Raw genomic sequence first — 16,524 nt, 5'->3', positions numbered from 1 at the left:
GTATTCGACACCCAAGGAGGCCTCCCACGAGGATGAGGACGAGGAAGAAGTAGGGGAGGAGGAAGGACCTTCACTTGCCACAACTATAGGAAGCCAGGACACATGGCTAGAGACTGCTACAACAAACCAAATGAAGAAGGATCGGCATCGACAAACTTCATGGAGACTCCTAAGAAAAAGGAGTCAGGACATCTTTTCTGAGAGAGAAAGAGAGAGAAACCCCACAAGCCAATGTAACTTGCCCCAATAGAGTAAAACCACCTCTGAGCCACCGATGATGTGGGCCATGTGGTAGATGTATATGTGAGAACTTTAGTCAAAGTTACGGGCACTTGTAGTAGCCTTGGACAAATAGAGAGAGAGTGTCAAGGACTATGAGTTAGGGACTTGAGGCACTGGTCGCGGGCTACCAAGTAAGAGGGAAACTTGGTATAGGGTCCAGGTATGCTTGAATTATTTACTTGAGGGCACGTGTTGAAATATGCAAGTGAATGGGTGTGTGCGGGAACAAGCCCTTAGCTAGAGATTGTAAAAGGGAGCCCGTAATTGAGTGGGTAGCAATGAAAAGTTGAGAAGAATCTACTGGGAGGGACGAGTACACGTAGTGCAACACGGTAGTGTGGCCGAGCTCGTAACCCTTGAGGTAATGGAAAGATCCCCACCACGATAGTTGCGGTTCGCCAAGTAATCTTCTTGTTAGAAGGGGGTTTGGGTGAGCCATACCATCGCTATTTAGAAGGAGCCATCCTAGTTGGCTAATCATTTTTATAAGTATGTATTATTGACTTTAGATTATGATGTATAAGGGTATGGATTGGAAAGAATGAATTGACTGAAGCATCTAGTGACATAGAAAAATCAATTAATCTCTAAAGTATTGCTTGGCCAACAATGTGAGTGGAAGACCAACTCTTCTTTATTTAACTGCTATATAAAATCACTTCTTTTCAAAAAATATATGTACACAAGAGAATTTGTTTTACACCTAACTTAGCATCAATGCACCTACAAGGACCACTATAGGACTTCACTTCCCTATACTCGAGGCTTCATCGTGTTTCTTCTTCTCCCTAGGGTTCAACATGCTAACACTGCACATTTCTCTCTTTCTCCTTCCTTCTAGGACTTCACTTCCTTATACTTGGGGCTTCATCATGTTTCTTCTCCTTCTCTCTTGGGTTCTTCATTCTCTCTTCCTCCTTCCCTCTAGGAGTTCACTTCCCTATACTTGGGGCTTCATCACGTTTCTTCTCCTTCTCCCTATGGTTTAGCACACTGCACATCGCTTTGTTCCTCCTTCGCTCTCCCTCTCAACCAATAGGAACCCTAATTCTTGCGCATCTCTCTCCTCCTTCCCTCTCCCTCTCAACCAACAAGAACCCTATGGTTTAGCACGTTAGCACGTTGCACATTGCTCTCTTCCTCCTTCCCTCTCCCTCTCAACCAACAAGAACCCTAATTCTTGTGCATCTCTCTCCTCCTCTCGTTCTTGCTCTCGTACAAGCAGACCATATGATTTTATTCCTTTTCTCTTCTTCTTGTTTGTAAATCCAAATCCATAATAATTCTCTATAGTTTTAAAACCACGTAGACATGTGGGCTACTTTGATAAACCCTAAATTTACATATCTTGGCGTGCCATTTGGGTTTCTGTTTGTAAACGAACCCGTGTGGCTGTCTTCTTCTTGGTTCCGATTGTTCTTGGTATACAAACAGCAGAAGCAAGCAGGCAGCAGAGGCCATAGCCATAGTAGCCATGGAGAGGTACCAGCGGGTCAATAGGCCGCGGCCGGATGCCCATTTTAAGGAAAACGAGGTCCGCATCACCACCCAGGGCTTGATGCGCAACTACATTTCTTACACAATAACCCTCTTGCAGGTACCTGTTCTCTGTTTTTTTGAAACTGTAATCTGTTGAGTTTTCATGGCTTCGAGCTGTTCTCACTACAACTTAGGGTTTTGTTCTCAGAGCGGTTTCATTGTAACTGTTAACACGGTCTCAAAGAAGTCTAAGCTTTGCGTTCTGTATCTTGGTTCTCCGTGTTCTGGAAACCCTTGTATGCTGAGTTTCGTTGCTCTTTTTGTTGCTTTGAGCTTGGGTTAGATTGACGGATGCCCCAACTATATTGCATGTCTGTTTGGGGGAAATCAAAGCCCTAATTAGATGAGGATTTCTGTGGAATTGAAACCTTAAGCTTAACCAGATGATTTGCATGCTGTGTAGGGTATGAAACCCTGACTGCGGGTAATGCTTGTAGGTTTTAAAATCCTAGCCATATGGCCACATGGTTTTGGGGTAAATACAACCCTAACCATACTGCTCGAAGGTTTGGTGAGTGCTGAAACCCTAGCCAAAATGTCTGCAGGATTAGGGGCAGTTATTTGTAAGGGATTAAGTCTTCTACTTTAAGGTTCGTAGCTGTTCTATAGCCAGAGTTTATATTCAATTTTGGTTGCAGGACAAACGTGTGTCTGAGATTGTTTTGAAGGCCATGGGCAGAGCTATAAACAAGACAGTATTGCTGGCAGAAATTATAAAGGTAAGTGAACCTCTTGTATATGATTGCAATACATGTCTCTGTCTTGTTCTGTATGGTGTGGCCGTGTTTTGATAACGAGTGCTAACAGAGGAGAGTGGAAGGCTTGCATCAAAATGTTGCTATTAGCTCCATTGACATCACTGATTTGTGGGAACCACTGGAGGAAGGTCTTGTGCCGTGAGTATCAAGATGTGATTCCTTACTTGAGATTATCTATTTCTTCTCAAAATGTTAGAAAGTATTGACATGTCTTACTGTAAATCTTGATAGTATCGAGACCACAAGGCATGTCTCCATGATTACTATCACTCTCTCAAAGAGGGAGCTCGATGTATCCTCAAGTGGGTAAGTCATGAACCAAAGTGCACAATGTGACTAGGTGGTGGTTGTGCTTAAACCTCTTGAGTTATACAGAGTAATAATGCATTTGTACTAATTTTGAGATGGGCTCACGGTGTGGCTTTGCAGGTATCAACCACCATTGGCAGAAAAACGAGTCCGGGGTCCAGCTGATCCTAACTATGCCAGCAATGAAGGTGTGCAACTTGATTGTTTTCCTCTGTTTTTGTGTGCCATGTTGGAGTATGCATAGAAATTTGTCTGCATTTGATGTTTATGACAAGTTGGTTCTGGGTTTGTGCCTTGTAGGCTCAGCAGGTGGGGTGGCATGGGGAAGAGGTCGTGGTACTGGCCATGGCCAAGGCAGAGGAAGAGGTGGATATCTCCACTGAAATAGTAGACATTTTGGATGCAGTCATCGAATCCTAAATGATCTATTAGTGCCTTGAAATTGATGCTGATATGTTGTTCATGAAGCTACGCTTATTGGTCGTGGATATTATAATAATTCTGGGGAAGAGGCCGTCGGCAGTGGAATGGGCCGAAGCCGTGGTAGGGGTCGAGCCTATCGTGGAGGCGGAAGAGGCTACAACATTGGTTACCCACAAGCAGACACAGGCAGATATGAAGATGGGGGTTATGGTGACTATGAAATGGCTTCTTGGGGGCGAGGTATGTACAGATCTCTCCTACCAGCAAGCAAGTTGAGACAGCTTTAGCAGTAACTGGAATGGGTGGTTGTTTTCTGGTGCCAGGGCTCTTGCTTGTTGCACAGCAGCACTTATCTTCACCTCACCACATTCTGCAGGACCTGTGGCCATAGTTTGTATGTTCCCCTCCTTATGCAGTGTTTTCACAATTTTGTGCAGGCTGGGGTCGTGGTAGGGGTGGAGGCCGAGGAAGAAGCAGAGAAGGTCGAGGTCGAGGACAAAGCAGAGGCAGATGAAGGTCTCGAAATGGATTGGCATGTTGATAAGGATGCTTGGTTGCTGTGGTCCTCCCTTCTCAAACAAGAGGGTTACAAACGGATGTATTGAGAAGTTTTTTTGTTTGAAAGATCGTGGATGGTCATGGGTGTTACTTGATTGTCAGGAAAACCACTGTTCAACACCAGTTGCATGTTTATCTGCTCTCATCATTATCTTTGCTTCACTCTGTTCTCATAGGGACTAGCCGTAGTAATTGTTGCATGATAGTGAGTTCAAAGAGGGTGACATAGAGATTGACAAGAAGGTAATTGTGAAACTTTTGAAGGCAAAGAAAGGCCTTGCAATGCATGGGGTAAAGTTCTCGAGAAGTTTTTCATGTTTGGAGGTGCTTGGAATGTGTAGTCAAAATCTGGTCGTCAAACTTTGTCAAGGTTGACCTCTGCCCAGGGACTTCCAATGTTTTCTCAAAATATTATATTCAAAGATGAAGCAATAAAGCTTGCTTATACAGAATCAACGAGTGAATTGACCATTTGTCTATGATCATACAGCGATATTTTTGCCTAATAAACCATCTTTCATGATGAAATTCCAAATTTGTGTAGAAAGATGAAACATAAGTTTATTATAAAATTGCTCTTAGATTTCTTTATAATTCTAAAGAACATGCAAGCTTTCATCTCCTTTAATACTCGCATGAAGACTTGTCATTTCTTGTGTATGAGATCTCTAAGTATAGTGAGCTAGAGCCTTAGAAAGACCGCCTAGCTATGTCCTCGCCTTGGTAGTTGATACCAGGGTTAGTCACAACGTTGTCTTGCGAAATGACAACCTCATTCTGTATTAAACATCTCCCGATAAAAACATCTCCCGATAATTGGACTGTCACAATTGAGCTTCCCCATGAATGAATATCGTACCCTTGGCGGTGGATGAGGACATCTTGAACTTTTCAACGCCTAGGTCTCGTCTGATATTTATGATTTTAGGTAATTGTAACACTCTTAATCCTCACCTTGTCGTGTTGACCACCCCCTCAAATTCCAAACCTTGTCAACAGAGATTGGGACCACTCTCCAAATGTTAAATCTCTAAGGTGGCCACCAAGGAGGAGGATACCAAAGAGCACCCTAGCAAGTCAAGGAGTGTATGCCCAAGCAAAGACATGGCAGCCATCGTGTAGTCAGAAGTTTTAGCTTATTGTATAGATGCACTTGATGCATCCAATTTTCTTTTCCTTAGCAAATATACCAACTCCCATGTTCATTTGCATCGAATGATGCAGCCATCTCTTCATCCATAGAATCTTCCTAATGTTTGTTCCAACGGCCTCTTAAAAACATGTGGGCTCTATTTCTTGTGTTGCTTTCATCACATAGGTATAATGATGGGGGCTTGAAAACATGTGGGCTCTATTTCTTGGATTGCTTTGACCATATTATGATGGAGCTGTATACCCATCATATCTCAACTTGTCCACCACTACTAGATATGTGACCCCCATAGATGTGCGTACGCTTGGATCATTGCCAAGAATTCTCAGCATTTCTTTCTTGTTCATCAATTTACGGGCAACTTCTACAATATGCGTATACTTCCTTTTTGCAACTTTATATTTTTATGGGGTGTAGATATATGTGAATTGCTTCTTTATCCCATGCTCTTAGATGATTATTGAATTCATTAGAGGATTATTCTCTCCCACCATCTGATCTTAGGAATTTTATATACATGCCTTGGTCGTTCTCAACCATGTCTTGAAGCTCTGAAAGTGCATAAACATTTCATTTTTCTCTTTCATGAAGTAAACTCACACCTTAGTGTGGTCACATCAATGAACAGTATATAATAGTGGCGTTCTTTGATTGAATGATACATAATAGTGGCATTTTTTTATTGATGTCATTTTTACGTTGGGTAGCTTAACATCCTTGTAGAAAAGGGAGCAAGGATAGAAGATTAGATTGCCATTTAACCTGCCGCCTCGCTCGGCTCACCCTTCGACTGGAGGCCCGGTCTTTGTATTCTGCCAGTAGGCTACTGTCGACCGACCACCGCCCGCACCCTACCTCCAGCAGCACCGCTCCAAAGCACTCGGCAGTAGCCCTCCCTGTGCCGTAGCATTGTGGCACCATGTACTTGACCGATCTGGCAACCAACATCTTATGCCCTTGCACACCCTCCCTTAATTGACATGCCAGGCCGAAGTCACCCAGCTTTGCATTGAAATTGGAGTCCAGCATAAGGTTGCTGGCCTTGATGTCCTGGTGCACGATCACCTTCTCGCACTCCTCGTGCAGGTATTGCAAAGCAGATCCCAATCCACACACGATGCGGTACTTGGCAATGTGATAACTTGATCTCAAGGGTAACATCAGCTATGGAGGGAGGCGATCTCATACACAACTTAACCATGATTAATCCAAGAACGATATGACTTAATCAAGATTATTCCAAGCATAAAGTGTGTGATATTTTTGCCTACCTGGAGCTCTAATCAAGCGTCGATGTTGTCGCCTTGTCGAAGAGATGATGGTACAGGTTGCTGTTGGGTAGAAACTCGTAAACCAACAGTAGCAGATAGGCCTTTTCACGGCACCACTCCTCCTTCAGCTGCACCGAATGTCGATGCCGGATTCGGCTGATTATGGTCACCTTTGCCAAGAACTCCTCCTCCCCTTGCATAGACTTCTAGGTGATGCACTTCTTCCATCTTCCGACAAAACCCCTTTGTACACAGGGCCAAATCTGCCTCGGCCTAACAGCTGGGCTTGGTTAAAATGCCTGGTGGCGATGCTAAGCTCCCTATATGTGAACTTCCGAGGCCCATAAGAAGGAGAAGGGGAAGGCAATTTGCTCAGATCCAATCCGGATGGGATGTCAGATCTACCCTCATGAGATCTCCTCCTCTTTCGTCTTGCTACAAAGCAACACCAGAAGTGCCAAAATTATCGAAAGCCCAGCACCCAATTCCGCAAACAATCCGGTTCTGGAGCCCTTCTTTGCCTGGCTGGGCGGAGCAAGCCCACCCGTGGACATGCTATTGGGTGGGGCTGCGAAAACCCCAATAGTTGAACTTTCGAAGCTCCAGGAAAGAATATAAGGGTATTTAGAAGACGACCCAGTGGGGCAGTCGAAAACCCAACCAACACATACTGGGGCAAATAGTGGGTCAAGTTGATGCTGTAAGAGAGTAGTGGGGAGCTTGGCTTTGTACTGGAGAGATTGGTAGCATACACTTCCAGCAAGCTTTCTGAGCTAGAGGAGTCTACCCAGGCATAGAGAGGATGAATTTGCAAGAGTAAAATCAAGATCTGCCTGACACTTGCTTGAGATGATGTTATTGACATCAACGCTGTTGGGATCTAGAAAGGTAGGGTTATACTACATAGTAGATGTCGAGCTCTACATTAATTAGTGCACTCCAAGAGATAACACCCCCCCTCAAGCATGCCCTCTTTAGGCTTAGCTATTTGATCAAGTTCTTTTTGATAGTCTGGAGAAGCTTTGTTTGCATCTTAATTTTGTTCCTAATTTGGAAGTTTTTTTGTAGATTGCGGCTTTGGATACGAGGTCGTAGATAACTTGTGCGCATTGAACAACAATTATAGCTCTACATTAACGTGAAACAATATCACACGAGACTCGTCGTATCATCGACTTCAATATCGTAGGTTGACAAAGGTATTCCTATTTTCCCTCTTTTATATTTGAACAAACTAATGGCCACTTTCAACACTGAAGGTGTATCTTTGGTCCACTTTCGATATACTGAGAATGTTATTTAAGAAATGGGGAAAGGGCACATTCCCTTATGTTTATAAAATTTTGAGGACTGTGCCAACTCCTTGCCATACTTTATGTATGTTTTTTTTTTAAACACTCACATAAACAAGCACAAAATTCATGACTTCAATAATGACATGTAACTCAGATTCAGATGTGTTAACCAATTTGTATTATCTTTTTTGCGAGGTACTTTAAGAACTCCATTGATCATAAGCATAGGCTTGCAATAGCGGACATGCCTCTATCATCCTTTCCAAGTATGTTTATAGATTTATGTTCATTCGATCTCTTTAAGATATTTATAAGTAAAACTGCATGGTTGTATGTTTCTTAATTTTGAACTTTGCCTTTAAGATATGTCAATTAAAACTGCTAAACATTTTCATAGATAGCATGGCAAACCGTGAAAGATCCCTGCCCCCTCCGCACAACGAATTCCGGTGTGCTAGCAGCGGAAGTAGCACTTCTTGTGCAGGGCAGAGCCTCTCACTCGTCGGGGCCTCGCCCACGGATATCCGGACAAGAGACTAATCCCTCGGTTCTTCCAAAATCGAACCTAGAAAAACTTTCCTCGCCCAGAAAGCACGGGCGATTCCTCTAGGATAATTTTATTCTAATGTAGTCAAAAGCCTTAACTAACCAAACTGATCCAACCAAAGGAAGAGACTTGCACTTGGATCATAGAGTCCAATGCTTTTTTCCTCATCAAGAGAGGCACAACCATTGATTCTTTTCCATAGAACAAGGGTTAACCGGGATTTACTTCAACTATCGTAACTTAATAGAATTGAGTCTCATTTTAGGGATCCATTAGTCCAGCCTAACCCCATCCAATCCCATGGGTTATCCAATCGCCCAACCAATGCAGTGATAGGATCTATTTTAAAATTTAGTTATGTTTCCTCCCGGGTACTACGGAAAAAAGAGTTCTCAAGCTCCCTATAGCCGGCGCTTCAAGCAAACTTTAAGATAGTCACACCACTTATACACCCAATATGAAATTGCCTGTTTTACAGATTCAGCTATCTTTAAAACAATCTTTTAATGAAACCATAGTATCACTGATCATAATCCTCCAAAATATCTAGCTTGAGTTCCAATTTGCAATCATTCCTTCATTGGTGTAGTTATGGTATCATTGTTTGGTAATTAGAACGCTCACCACCTGTTCACTCAGGGGCCTTTTCAATAGTTCCTAACTTATAGTTTCTAGAAATATATTCACTTAAGAAAATCCAGATGGACTCTCCGTGTGAAGATCAACCAACAGATCCATATAAAAGAGCCATGGACTCATCCGTTGTTGAGGACCAGCAAGGCCAATCAACCAGATCCATGTCCGAGATCAAAAAACAGTTCTAACACGTTGTTTCATTTTCTTTCACACGATGCACGCGTGGGTATCTTCGGCGACCTAGAGCCCGAGCACCGTATGGTCAGCATCCTCTAGGCTCCTTCGCAGGTCACCTAGCGCTTCACTCCATAGGCCGCTTCCTTGGTCCCTCATCCACCGTACCGGGGAAGCTCACCATTTAAACCGCGAACCGAGGCTGGTTAAGATCTCGGCCGACCTTGCTATGCGAGACGTCCTCCATTGACTCTCCATCAGCTACTGTTGTAACTTTATCACTTAGGTCTCCACGACCTCATTCACAAGATGGTGAAAATGCTTTCCCAGCATTCTTGACATAAAACAATCATTTAAAAATAGGTCATTAATACAGTTTCTAACGAACTCTCATCTTTCCACATTGTTCCACATCATTTCTCGTTATTCCACATTCTTCTACATCAATTCACATTGCTTATTCCACATCCAATCATATTTATTCCCATCGTCCTTCATCCATTCTCATCCAATCACATCATATTACATCTCATCACATCACGTCACAACATATCCATATCACATCTCATCCATTTATATCACATCACATCACGTTCACATCTATTTACATCACTTCACATCCATTCTCATCCAATCACATCATATTACATCTCATCACATCACGTCACAACATATCCACATCACATCTCATCCATTTATATCACATCACATCACGTTCACATCTATTTACATCACTTCACATCCATTCACATCTACCCAAGTCCACATCGCATCTCATCTATCCACATCATATCTCATCCATTCATATCTAACCAGATCCACATCACATCACATTCATTCACATCTCATTACATCACATTCACATCTCACCACATCCACTGACATCTCATCACATCCATTCACATCTATCGCACATATTCACATCCCGCATTCATTCACATCTCGTCACATCCATCCTCATCTTATCACATCTTGTTCACATCCATCCACATCACATCACATTCATTCCATCCACATTACATCACATCCACATCTATCCATATCACATCTCATTCATTCCATCCACATTACATCACATCCACATCTATCTATATCACACCACATCCATTCACAGCTCATCACATTCATCCACATCCATTCATTCATTCATTCATTCACATTCACATCTATCCACATCCATCTCATTCACATCCACATCCATTTACATCTCATCCATCTAATCACATTGCATCCATTTACATCCCATCACATTCATTTACATTCATTCAGATCCACATCACATCTTATCACATCCACTTTTAGTATCGTTTTTTACTTTCGATACTGATATGACTTTTCTAAGTTTCTGTCAATTGCTTGGCCTAGTTAAAGGTACTTTTTCTCAATCCCATTGAATCTACGTATCAGAGTATTGTTTTGAAGGTTTAAAAAGAAAAAATAAACCTTATGAGAATTAAATAGTAAAAACTCAGAAAGAGCATTTAAGTATTATATTTTCATTCTTTAAGCTTCATTAATGAGAATTAATTCTAAACTTTCGTTTACTCATTGGATCCTCGATCCTCCCGGATTCTAGATTCTCATTTCTGAATAAGAATTATCCAAGATTTCTTGATGGATATTTTCATATTCTTTCTCAAATCTCTCAAGTAAAATATATTCAATATTCTTCTTTTGAGTAAAAGATTCATGGGATTTACAAAAATCAATTCTACCCATATTTTCTAAAAATAATAATACTCAAAATTTTACTTTTCATAAATACTCATAATCTGAATTATGCAAAAATTTCTCTTTTACCATTTAATTACTTGGATCTCAAATATAATGAGAATTTCTCTTTTTGCATAAAAATAAATTTACCAAAAATTCATCTTTTACCATTTAATTACTTGGATCTCAAATATCATGGGAATTTCTCTTTTTGTATAAAAATAAATTTACCAAAAATTCATCTGTAAGGTTCCCCCCTTCCACAAATAGGGGAAACGCTTAAGATAGTGCGCTAAGTCTTATCTTAGAGAAAATTTCCTACTCATCGACACCTTGACCATACAGAGATTCAAGGATATGATTCATAGGTAAGACTTAGTTCTATCCCGCAGGGGGAGCGTGGTCTTCTAAAATCAAATCACCCATAGGGTAATTGATCACATAAATTGGGCAACTACAAGACTTGATTTCTAGAGGCAACGCTTTTTTCCTCATCTTATGCAAGGCACAGCCGCTGGCCTAGTCTTTTAGAATAGAGTTGCCCAAGAACCTATTTATCTAGCGTAGGGCTTTCACTTAATCTATTGGAAAGCTACCCGACTAATCGGGTCCACCCGTCCGTAGGATGGTGCCGTCGGGGCATTCCATCCTCCCACTTTCCACCCTACTCACGCGTCAATTTGTTTTCTAATTAATCCTACCACACTGTTTGACATAAACAAACATGTTCCTTAATTAAGGGCCTTTTCACAAGGTTTGTTAAAACAGCCTTTTTCTACAATACAATCATACCAAAGACAAGATTTATAAAAACAAAGTTTAATCATGAATCAATTTCATACAAGCCAAAGTGGCTCTCTTATTCTTTTCCTTTATACCGCCGATGATCTAGAATTCGGCCTTCCAGCCTCCACATGCTGGGCAAAACCCTACGGGACCATACACCTCATCGTCGGCCGCTGGCGAGGACTCAAGCCGGCCTGTCGCCCTCTCAGGCTCCATCGCTCGATCCTCCCGCTCCTTAGAGGGATGTCTGCGCACTAGGGTGGGCTAATTCACCGCACTAGCCTGGGCCCTCAGAACTAGGCAGCATCACAATCACTCGCCTCAATCGGCGAACCTCATTCTCCCAATGGTATGAGGGATACCATGGGCCAACTCCGGGCCTTACTAACGTCTCCGCCGTCCGGCTATACAAGCACAAGAACGGGGCAGCGTCAAGGCAGGGAGAGTTGTACCTGTACCTTAATTTAACCAATTTAACAATCCATTTACTCACTAAACCATAGGACTACAATCCATGTTACTTTCTTAAGAAAACAATCCTTTTCTCACACAGATTTTAGCATTTCAACTTGAGATTGCAATAAGACATTCTTTATTACGACATATACTATTGTTTAAAAGAATATAAACTTTAAATGGTAAATCAATCAAATAAATCACTGTAACAATCAATAGAGAAGCCGGGGCCATACCTCAACCCCTAAGAATGATATATAATTGAAAAACAAAATATATATATACCTTATAGAAATTTGTCGTTTATCATTGCCTTTGCTCGTTAACAAGAGCTTTAGAACTTGACATATGAGAATAGAGTCTTCTAATACCTTGTCTTACGATTGAAATCATCCAATCATCTCCAAGCTTTATCTCCTCTTACTCATACTGTGACTCTTCTCTCTTTCTAAGATCTATGGTGGCAAAATAGCCTTCTCTTACAGGGCTATGGCATACTATTCTTTCTCTAAAAGAAAAGCTATGGAGTTTGGTCTCTTCCTCCGAAAGACTATAGCAATCTAAGCTTATTTTCTGAGATATTTAGATAAGAATGAAGGGATATATGCATCTCAAACTCTAGGATTACCTTGAGGCTACTTGCTGTCTTCTCACAGTTTTCTCTATGTAGAGACCCTGACAGAAACAGCAAACTGTTTCGGCCATAACTCTCTGATAAAAACTCAGAATATAGTCATGTAACTAGTCAAAAGAACGGGAAGGCATCTGGTCTACAAGCCAACGCGGGCAGAATAGGCAAAAACGTCTGTATATAGCCACAAACGCACCATCTTTAGAAACGCGTTATTTTTCCACATTTTTAGTATGCATGGACTCTAAATGTGTAAAAGTACTCTAAATATGACCTCTTATCACCTAAAATCGAAATTCTATTTTTGGGGATACTTATCTCTTAATAGAACTATTCTTATGTTCTTATTTCTTTTAGGATTTTTTGAGCTAATATTTTTATTCTAACACTTTTCTAATGTTTCTAGCCTTATTGTCTCACTCTTTCTAATTACACTCTCTTTTCTTATTAAAATCTATATTAAAAGAGACACATACATACATGGCTTGGGAGAGACGTTACATCATCTTTTACCATTTAATTACTTGGATCTCAAATATCATCGAAATTTCTTTTTTTGCATAAAAATAAATTTACCAAAAATTACTCTTTTCTCATAGTCAATTAATTATGCATAATTACAAAAAAAATTATTTCTCATGAATATGATGAAAATCTTTCTTTCTTTATATCCAAAGATATTTCAATTTTGGATTATCTCTCTCTAGATATTTTCTCTCTCTAGACCAAAACAGGGTAAAACAAGATCTTTCTTCTATTTCAGAGGGGAATAATTTCAAGAACAGAAGGGGAGATTCTTACACCTTTACACCTCAAAAGCTAGAGGGAGGAATCTTACATCCGACCCCACTTAAAAAACGCAAGATGTCCTCATCTCGCAGGTGGAGTATAATCTCTTTCATTTTCTTCCTCTTCAATCACTTCCATCGTTACTGCCTTGGAAGTGGACGGCCGATTTGGGAACATTTCTCTTTGACTTTCCCTATTCTGAGAGCAGAGGTCTTGCATTACTTTGGATTGAAACTGAGGATTGGTTAGAGGGTCTACCTATGGGATTTTCCTGATTTTGACGGAAAGGAACTTGATTACTCTGGAAGGAAGGAGTTAGAGTCTGAAATCTTGGTCTCTGACTTCCCTGCCCTGCAAACCTTGATCTAAAAGGATTTGGGCAATCCATACTGCAATGTCCAAATCCTTGACAGTTATAGCATTTCACTTCTTTGTTCAAGGGTGGAACTTCTGAAGTTGAATTCCAGGGGATTGAGTTCCGGGAGAAGGACCTTTCTTTTATTCTGGAACTTCCCATATCCTGAGATTAACCTTGTTGTCTCTTAGGCGGTGGAAAGATGGAATCACCTTCCGGAGCTAGAAATCTTTTGAAAGATGATGGTGCTGGCTTTGGCGGGACCTTGACATCAAAGGCCTTGGCGAAATCCTTCGCCATCCGCACTGATTCAGCCATGGAAACTGGCTTGGTATTCTTGACTAGGATATTCAAAGGTTCATTCAGTCCCCAAATGAACACGGCCATCAGCTATTCTTCATCCAGCGGTGAGTACTTGAGGAGGAGAGCGAACACTTCAATAGTTCTACTCCCCTGGGTTAACTCTAAGAATTCGTTCATCTTGGTTTCTAAAAATCCAGGAGGACAGAATCTCTTCCTTAGGTAAATCTTGAGATCATTCCATGTCTGTGGGTGTTCCGATCCAGACGGTTTGTCTCGCAGTGGTTTCTCCATGCCACTCTAGCTGTTTCTACTATCTTCTTCAGCCTTACAAGGGCCATTTTACTTTTCTCGTTGTACCCGGTGACATTGAAGTATTCTTCCATTGCTTCGATCCACTTCTCCTCCACAGCCTCACCCAAGTTTTTTCCTTCACCCTGAAAGGTCCAGGCGCTGCGATCTATGAAGAGTTTTACGAACAACCGGATCGAGCTCTTCCTCATCGAGTTGGGGGTAACATTCTCACCACGACGACCTCGATCCATGATCCTATCAATAAGAAAATTCTTGTTAAGTCCTTTTTTTTCCAAATTAACCAAGACGCTCAGGTGAAAAGACCACTTTATTTATAATTCAAATCCGACTTTAGATCCAACTGATTCTTGGGTTCTTTATAGTTTGGTCAGCCCCCCACAGAATCCTGGGATAAAGATCCCTTCTACAAGAAGAGCATACATAACTCATTATCAGAGAATAATTCATTCATATTCTTAACACAATAATGGTCCATCACACCGAAAATTTCATCTGAACATTCCTCCACGAGAATTTTAGTTCTCAATTTGTCATTCCTTAATTAGATCCACTGGGTCAAAGGTCAAACAACAGCAATCTGTCAACACAATCCACTAATCTCATAGTGATTTGCTGAAGTCATAATCGTCTTCTAGTTACTAACATCATCACACTGGGATTCGTCCCATTCATCCTCATTGTGGCTTTGTTCAACTTATCTTCTTTCAACTAGAATTCATAAATCATCATCTTTCAATCAAAATCCAAATCAATTCATCAATTCTCAACCAGAATTCAAAAATCATATCAACCAGCATTTGAATTCATCCTCTGGATAGCATTTTTGCTTATAACTTCAAGGTCTTAGATTTACTCATATATATTGTCAGTAAAGAGCTGCAGATATACCCACGGTATATACGGGTAGTCACGATCCTTGGAGATATAAGGTAAATATCATCATATCTAGGCCTCAAGCAAGTCAGGGATTCCATACAATTACGGTACTTCCATCTGAAGACCCACTTTCCAATTTATGAATCTTTATTCTGAATATCAATTTATATGAATTTCATCGTCACACCATTAATATCTTTTACTGGTACATAAATTTTTGACATTTCTTGCTTCTCGGTTGACCCACTTTAGCCTATTCGCTCTGATACCAGTTGAAAGATCCCTGCCCCCTCCGCGTAACAAATTTTGGAATGCTAGCAGCGGAAGTAGCACTTCTTGCACAGGGCAGAGCCTCTCACTCGGGTACTCGCCCACGGATATCCGGACAAGAGACTTATCCCTCAATTCTTCCAAAACCGATTCCATAAAAACTTCCCTCGCCTAGAAAGCACGGGTGATTCCTCCGAGATAATTTTATTCTAATGTAGCCAAAAGCGTTAACTAACCAAACTGATCCGACCCCGGTGGATAAGGGACCAAGGAAGCGGCCTATGAGTGAAGCGCTAGGTGACCTACGAAGGAGGTTAGAGGGTGCTGACCATACGGTGCTCAGGCTGCTCTGGGTCACCGAAGATACCCACACGTGCGTCGTGGAAGAAAATAAAACAAGGTGTTAGAGCTGTTTTTTGATCTCAGGCATGGATCTGGTTGATTGGCCTTGCTGGTCCTCAACGGATAAGTCCATGGCTCTTTTATATGGATCTGTTAGTTGATCTTGCTGATCTTCAACAAAGAGTCCATCTGGATTTTCTTAAGTGAATATATTTCCGGGTACTATGAGCTAGGAACTATTGAAAAGGCCCCTGAGTGAACAGGTGGTGAGAGTTCTGGTAACCAATGATGCCATAGGTACACCGATGAAGGAATTCTTGCAAATTGGAACTCAAGCTAGATATTTTGGAGGATTCTGATCAGTGATACTATGGTTTCATTAAAAGTTTGGTTTAAAGACAGCTGAATCTGTGAAACAGGTAATTTCATATTGGGTGTGTAAGTGGTGTGACTATCTTGAAGTTTGCTTGAAGCGCCGGCTAGGGGGCCTGAGAACTCTTTTCCCTGATACTACACGGGAGGCAAAATATAACCAAATTTCAAAATGGATCCTATCACTACAGTGGTTGGGCGGTTGGCTAACCCATGGTTGGATGGGGTTAGGCTGGTCTGATGGATCCCTAAAATGAGACTCAATTCTGTTAAGTTACGATAGTTGAAGTAAATCCCGGATAACCCTTGTTCTATGGAGAAGAATCAACAGCTGTACCTCTTGATGAGGAAAGAAGCGTTGGATTCTATGATCC

General features: G+C 41.3%; 2 protein-coding genes across 4 annotated transcripts; one reads left to right on the top strand and one right to left on the bottom strand.

The window, feature by feature from the left end:
- Positions 1-1,037: 1,037 nt before the first annotated feature.
- Positions 1,038-4,321, top strand: LOC147626961 (uncharacterized). 2 transcript variants are annotated; one of them, XM_086815524.1, is made up of 9 exons: positions 1,038-1,879; positions 2,225-2,332; positions 2,460-2,540; positions 2,629-2,717; positions 2,811-2,885; positions 3,009-3,076; positions 3,189-3,254; positions 3,357-3,551; positions 3,749-4,321. In XM_086815524.1, exons 2-9 carry the CDS (start codon positions 2,249-2,251, stop codon positions 3,823-3,825), a joined length of 735 nt encoding a protein of 244 aa, XP_086671650.1. In that variant the 5' UTR covers positions 1,038-1,879; positions 2,225-2,248; the 3' UTR covers positions 3,826-4,321. The 2 variants fall into 2 exon arrangements, with proteins under 2 accessions (XP_086671650.1, XP_086671649.1); XM_086815523.1 differs by lacking the exon at positions 2,225-2,332 and having other exon boundaries at positions 1,615-1,879.
- A 1,194-nt stretch (positions 4,322-5,515) lies between these two features.
- On the bottom strand, positions 5,516-7,175 carry LOC147626960 (L-type lectin-domain containing receptor kinase IX.1-like). 2 transcript variants are annotated; one of them, XM_086816119.1, is made up of 2 exons: positions 6,294-7,175; positions 5,516-6,203 (listed from the first exon to the last, which is right to left on the bottom strand). In XM_086816119.1, exon 2 carries the CDS (start codon positions 6,181-6,183, stop codon positions 5,731-5,733), a length of 453 nt encoding a protein of 150 aa, XP_086672245.1. In that variant the 5' UTR covers positions 6,184-6,203; positions 6,294-7,175; the 3' UTR covers positions 5,516-5,730. The 2 variants fall into 2 exon arrangements, with proteins under 2 accessions (XP_086672245.1, XP_086672244.1); XM_086816118.1 differs by having other exon boundaries at positions 5,517-6,186.
- Positions 7,176-16,524: the final 9,349 nt, after the last annotated feature.

This window comes from Cibotium barometz, chromosome 21, assembly GCF_041138505.1.
Source record: "Cibotium barometz isolate CiBa-2024 chromosome 21, ASM4113850v1, whole genome shotgun sequence".
NCBI classification, from domain to species: Eukaryota; Viridiplantae; Streptophyta; class Polypodiopsida; order Cyatheales; family Cibotiaceae; genus Cibotium; species Cibotium barometz.
The sequence above is the reverse complement of the archived record's forward strand: the minus strand, read 5'-3'. Positions and strand labels throughout refer to the sequence as shown.

Coding starts and splice junctions, on each gene's coding strand:
- LOC147626961 (XM_086815523.1), top strand. CDS start 1,757: ATGGAGAGGTACCAGCGGGTCAATAGGCCGCGGCCGGATGCCCATTTT. Junction 2,541..2,628: donor TGCTGGCAGAAATTATAAAG/GTAAGTGAACCT, acceptor GAGTGCTAACAG/AGGAGAGTGGAAGGCTTGCA. Junction 2,886..3,008: donor CTCGATGTATCCTCAAGTGG/GTAAGTCATGAA, acceptor GTGGCTTTGCAG/GTATCAACCACCATTGGCAG.
- LOC147626960 (XM_086816119.1), bottom strand. CDS start 6,183: ATGTTACCCTTGAGATCAAGTTATCACATTGCCAAGTACCGCATCGTG.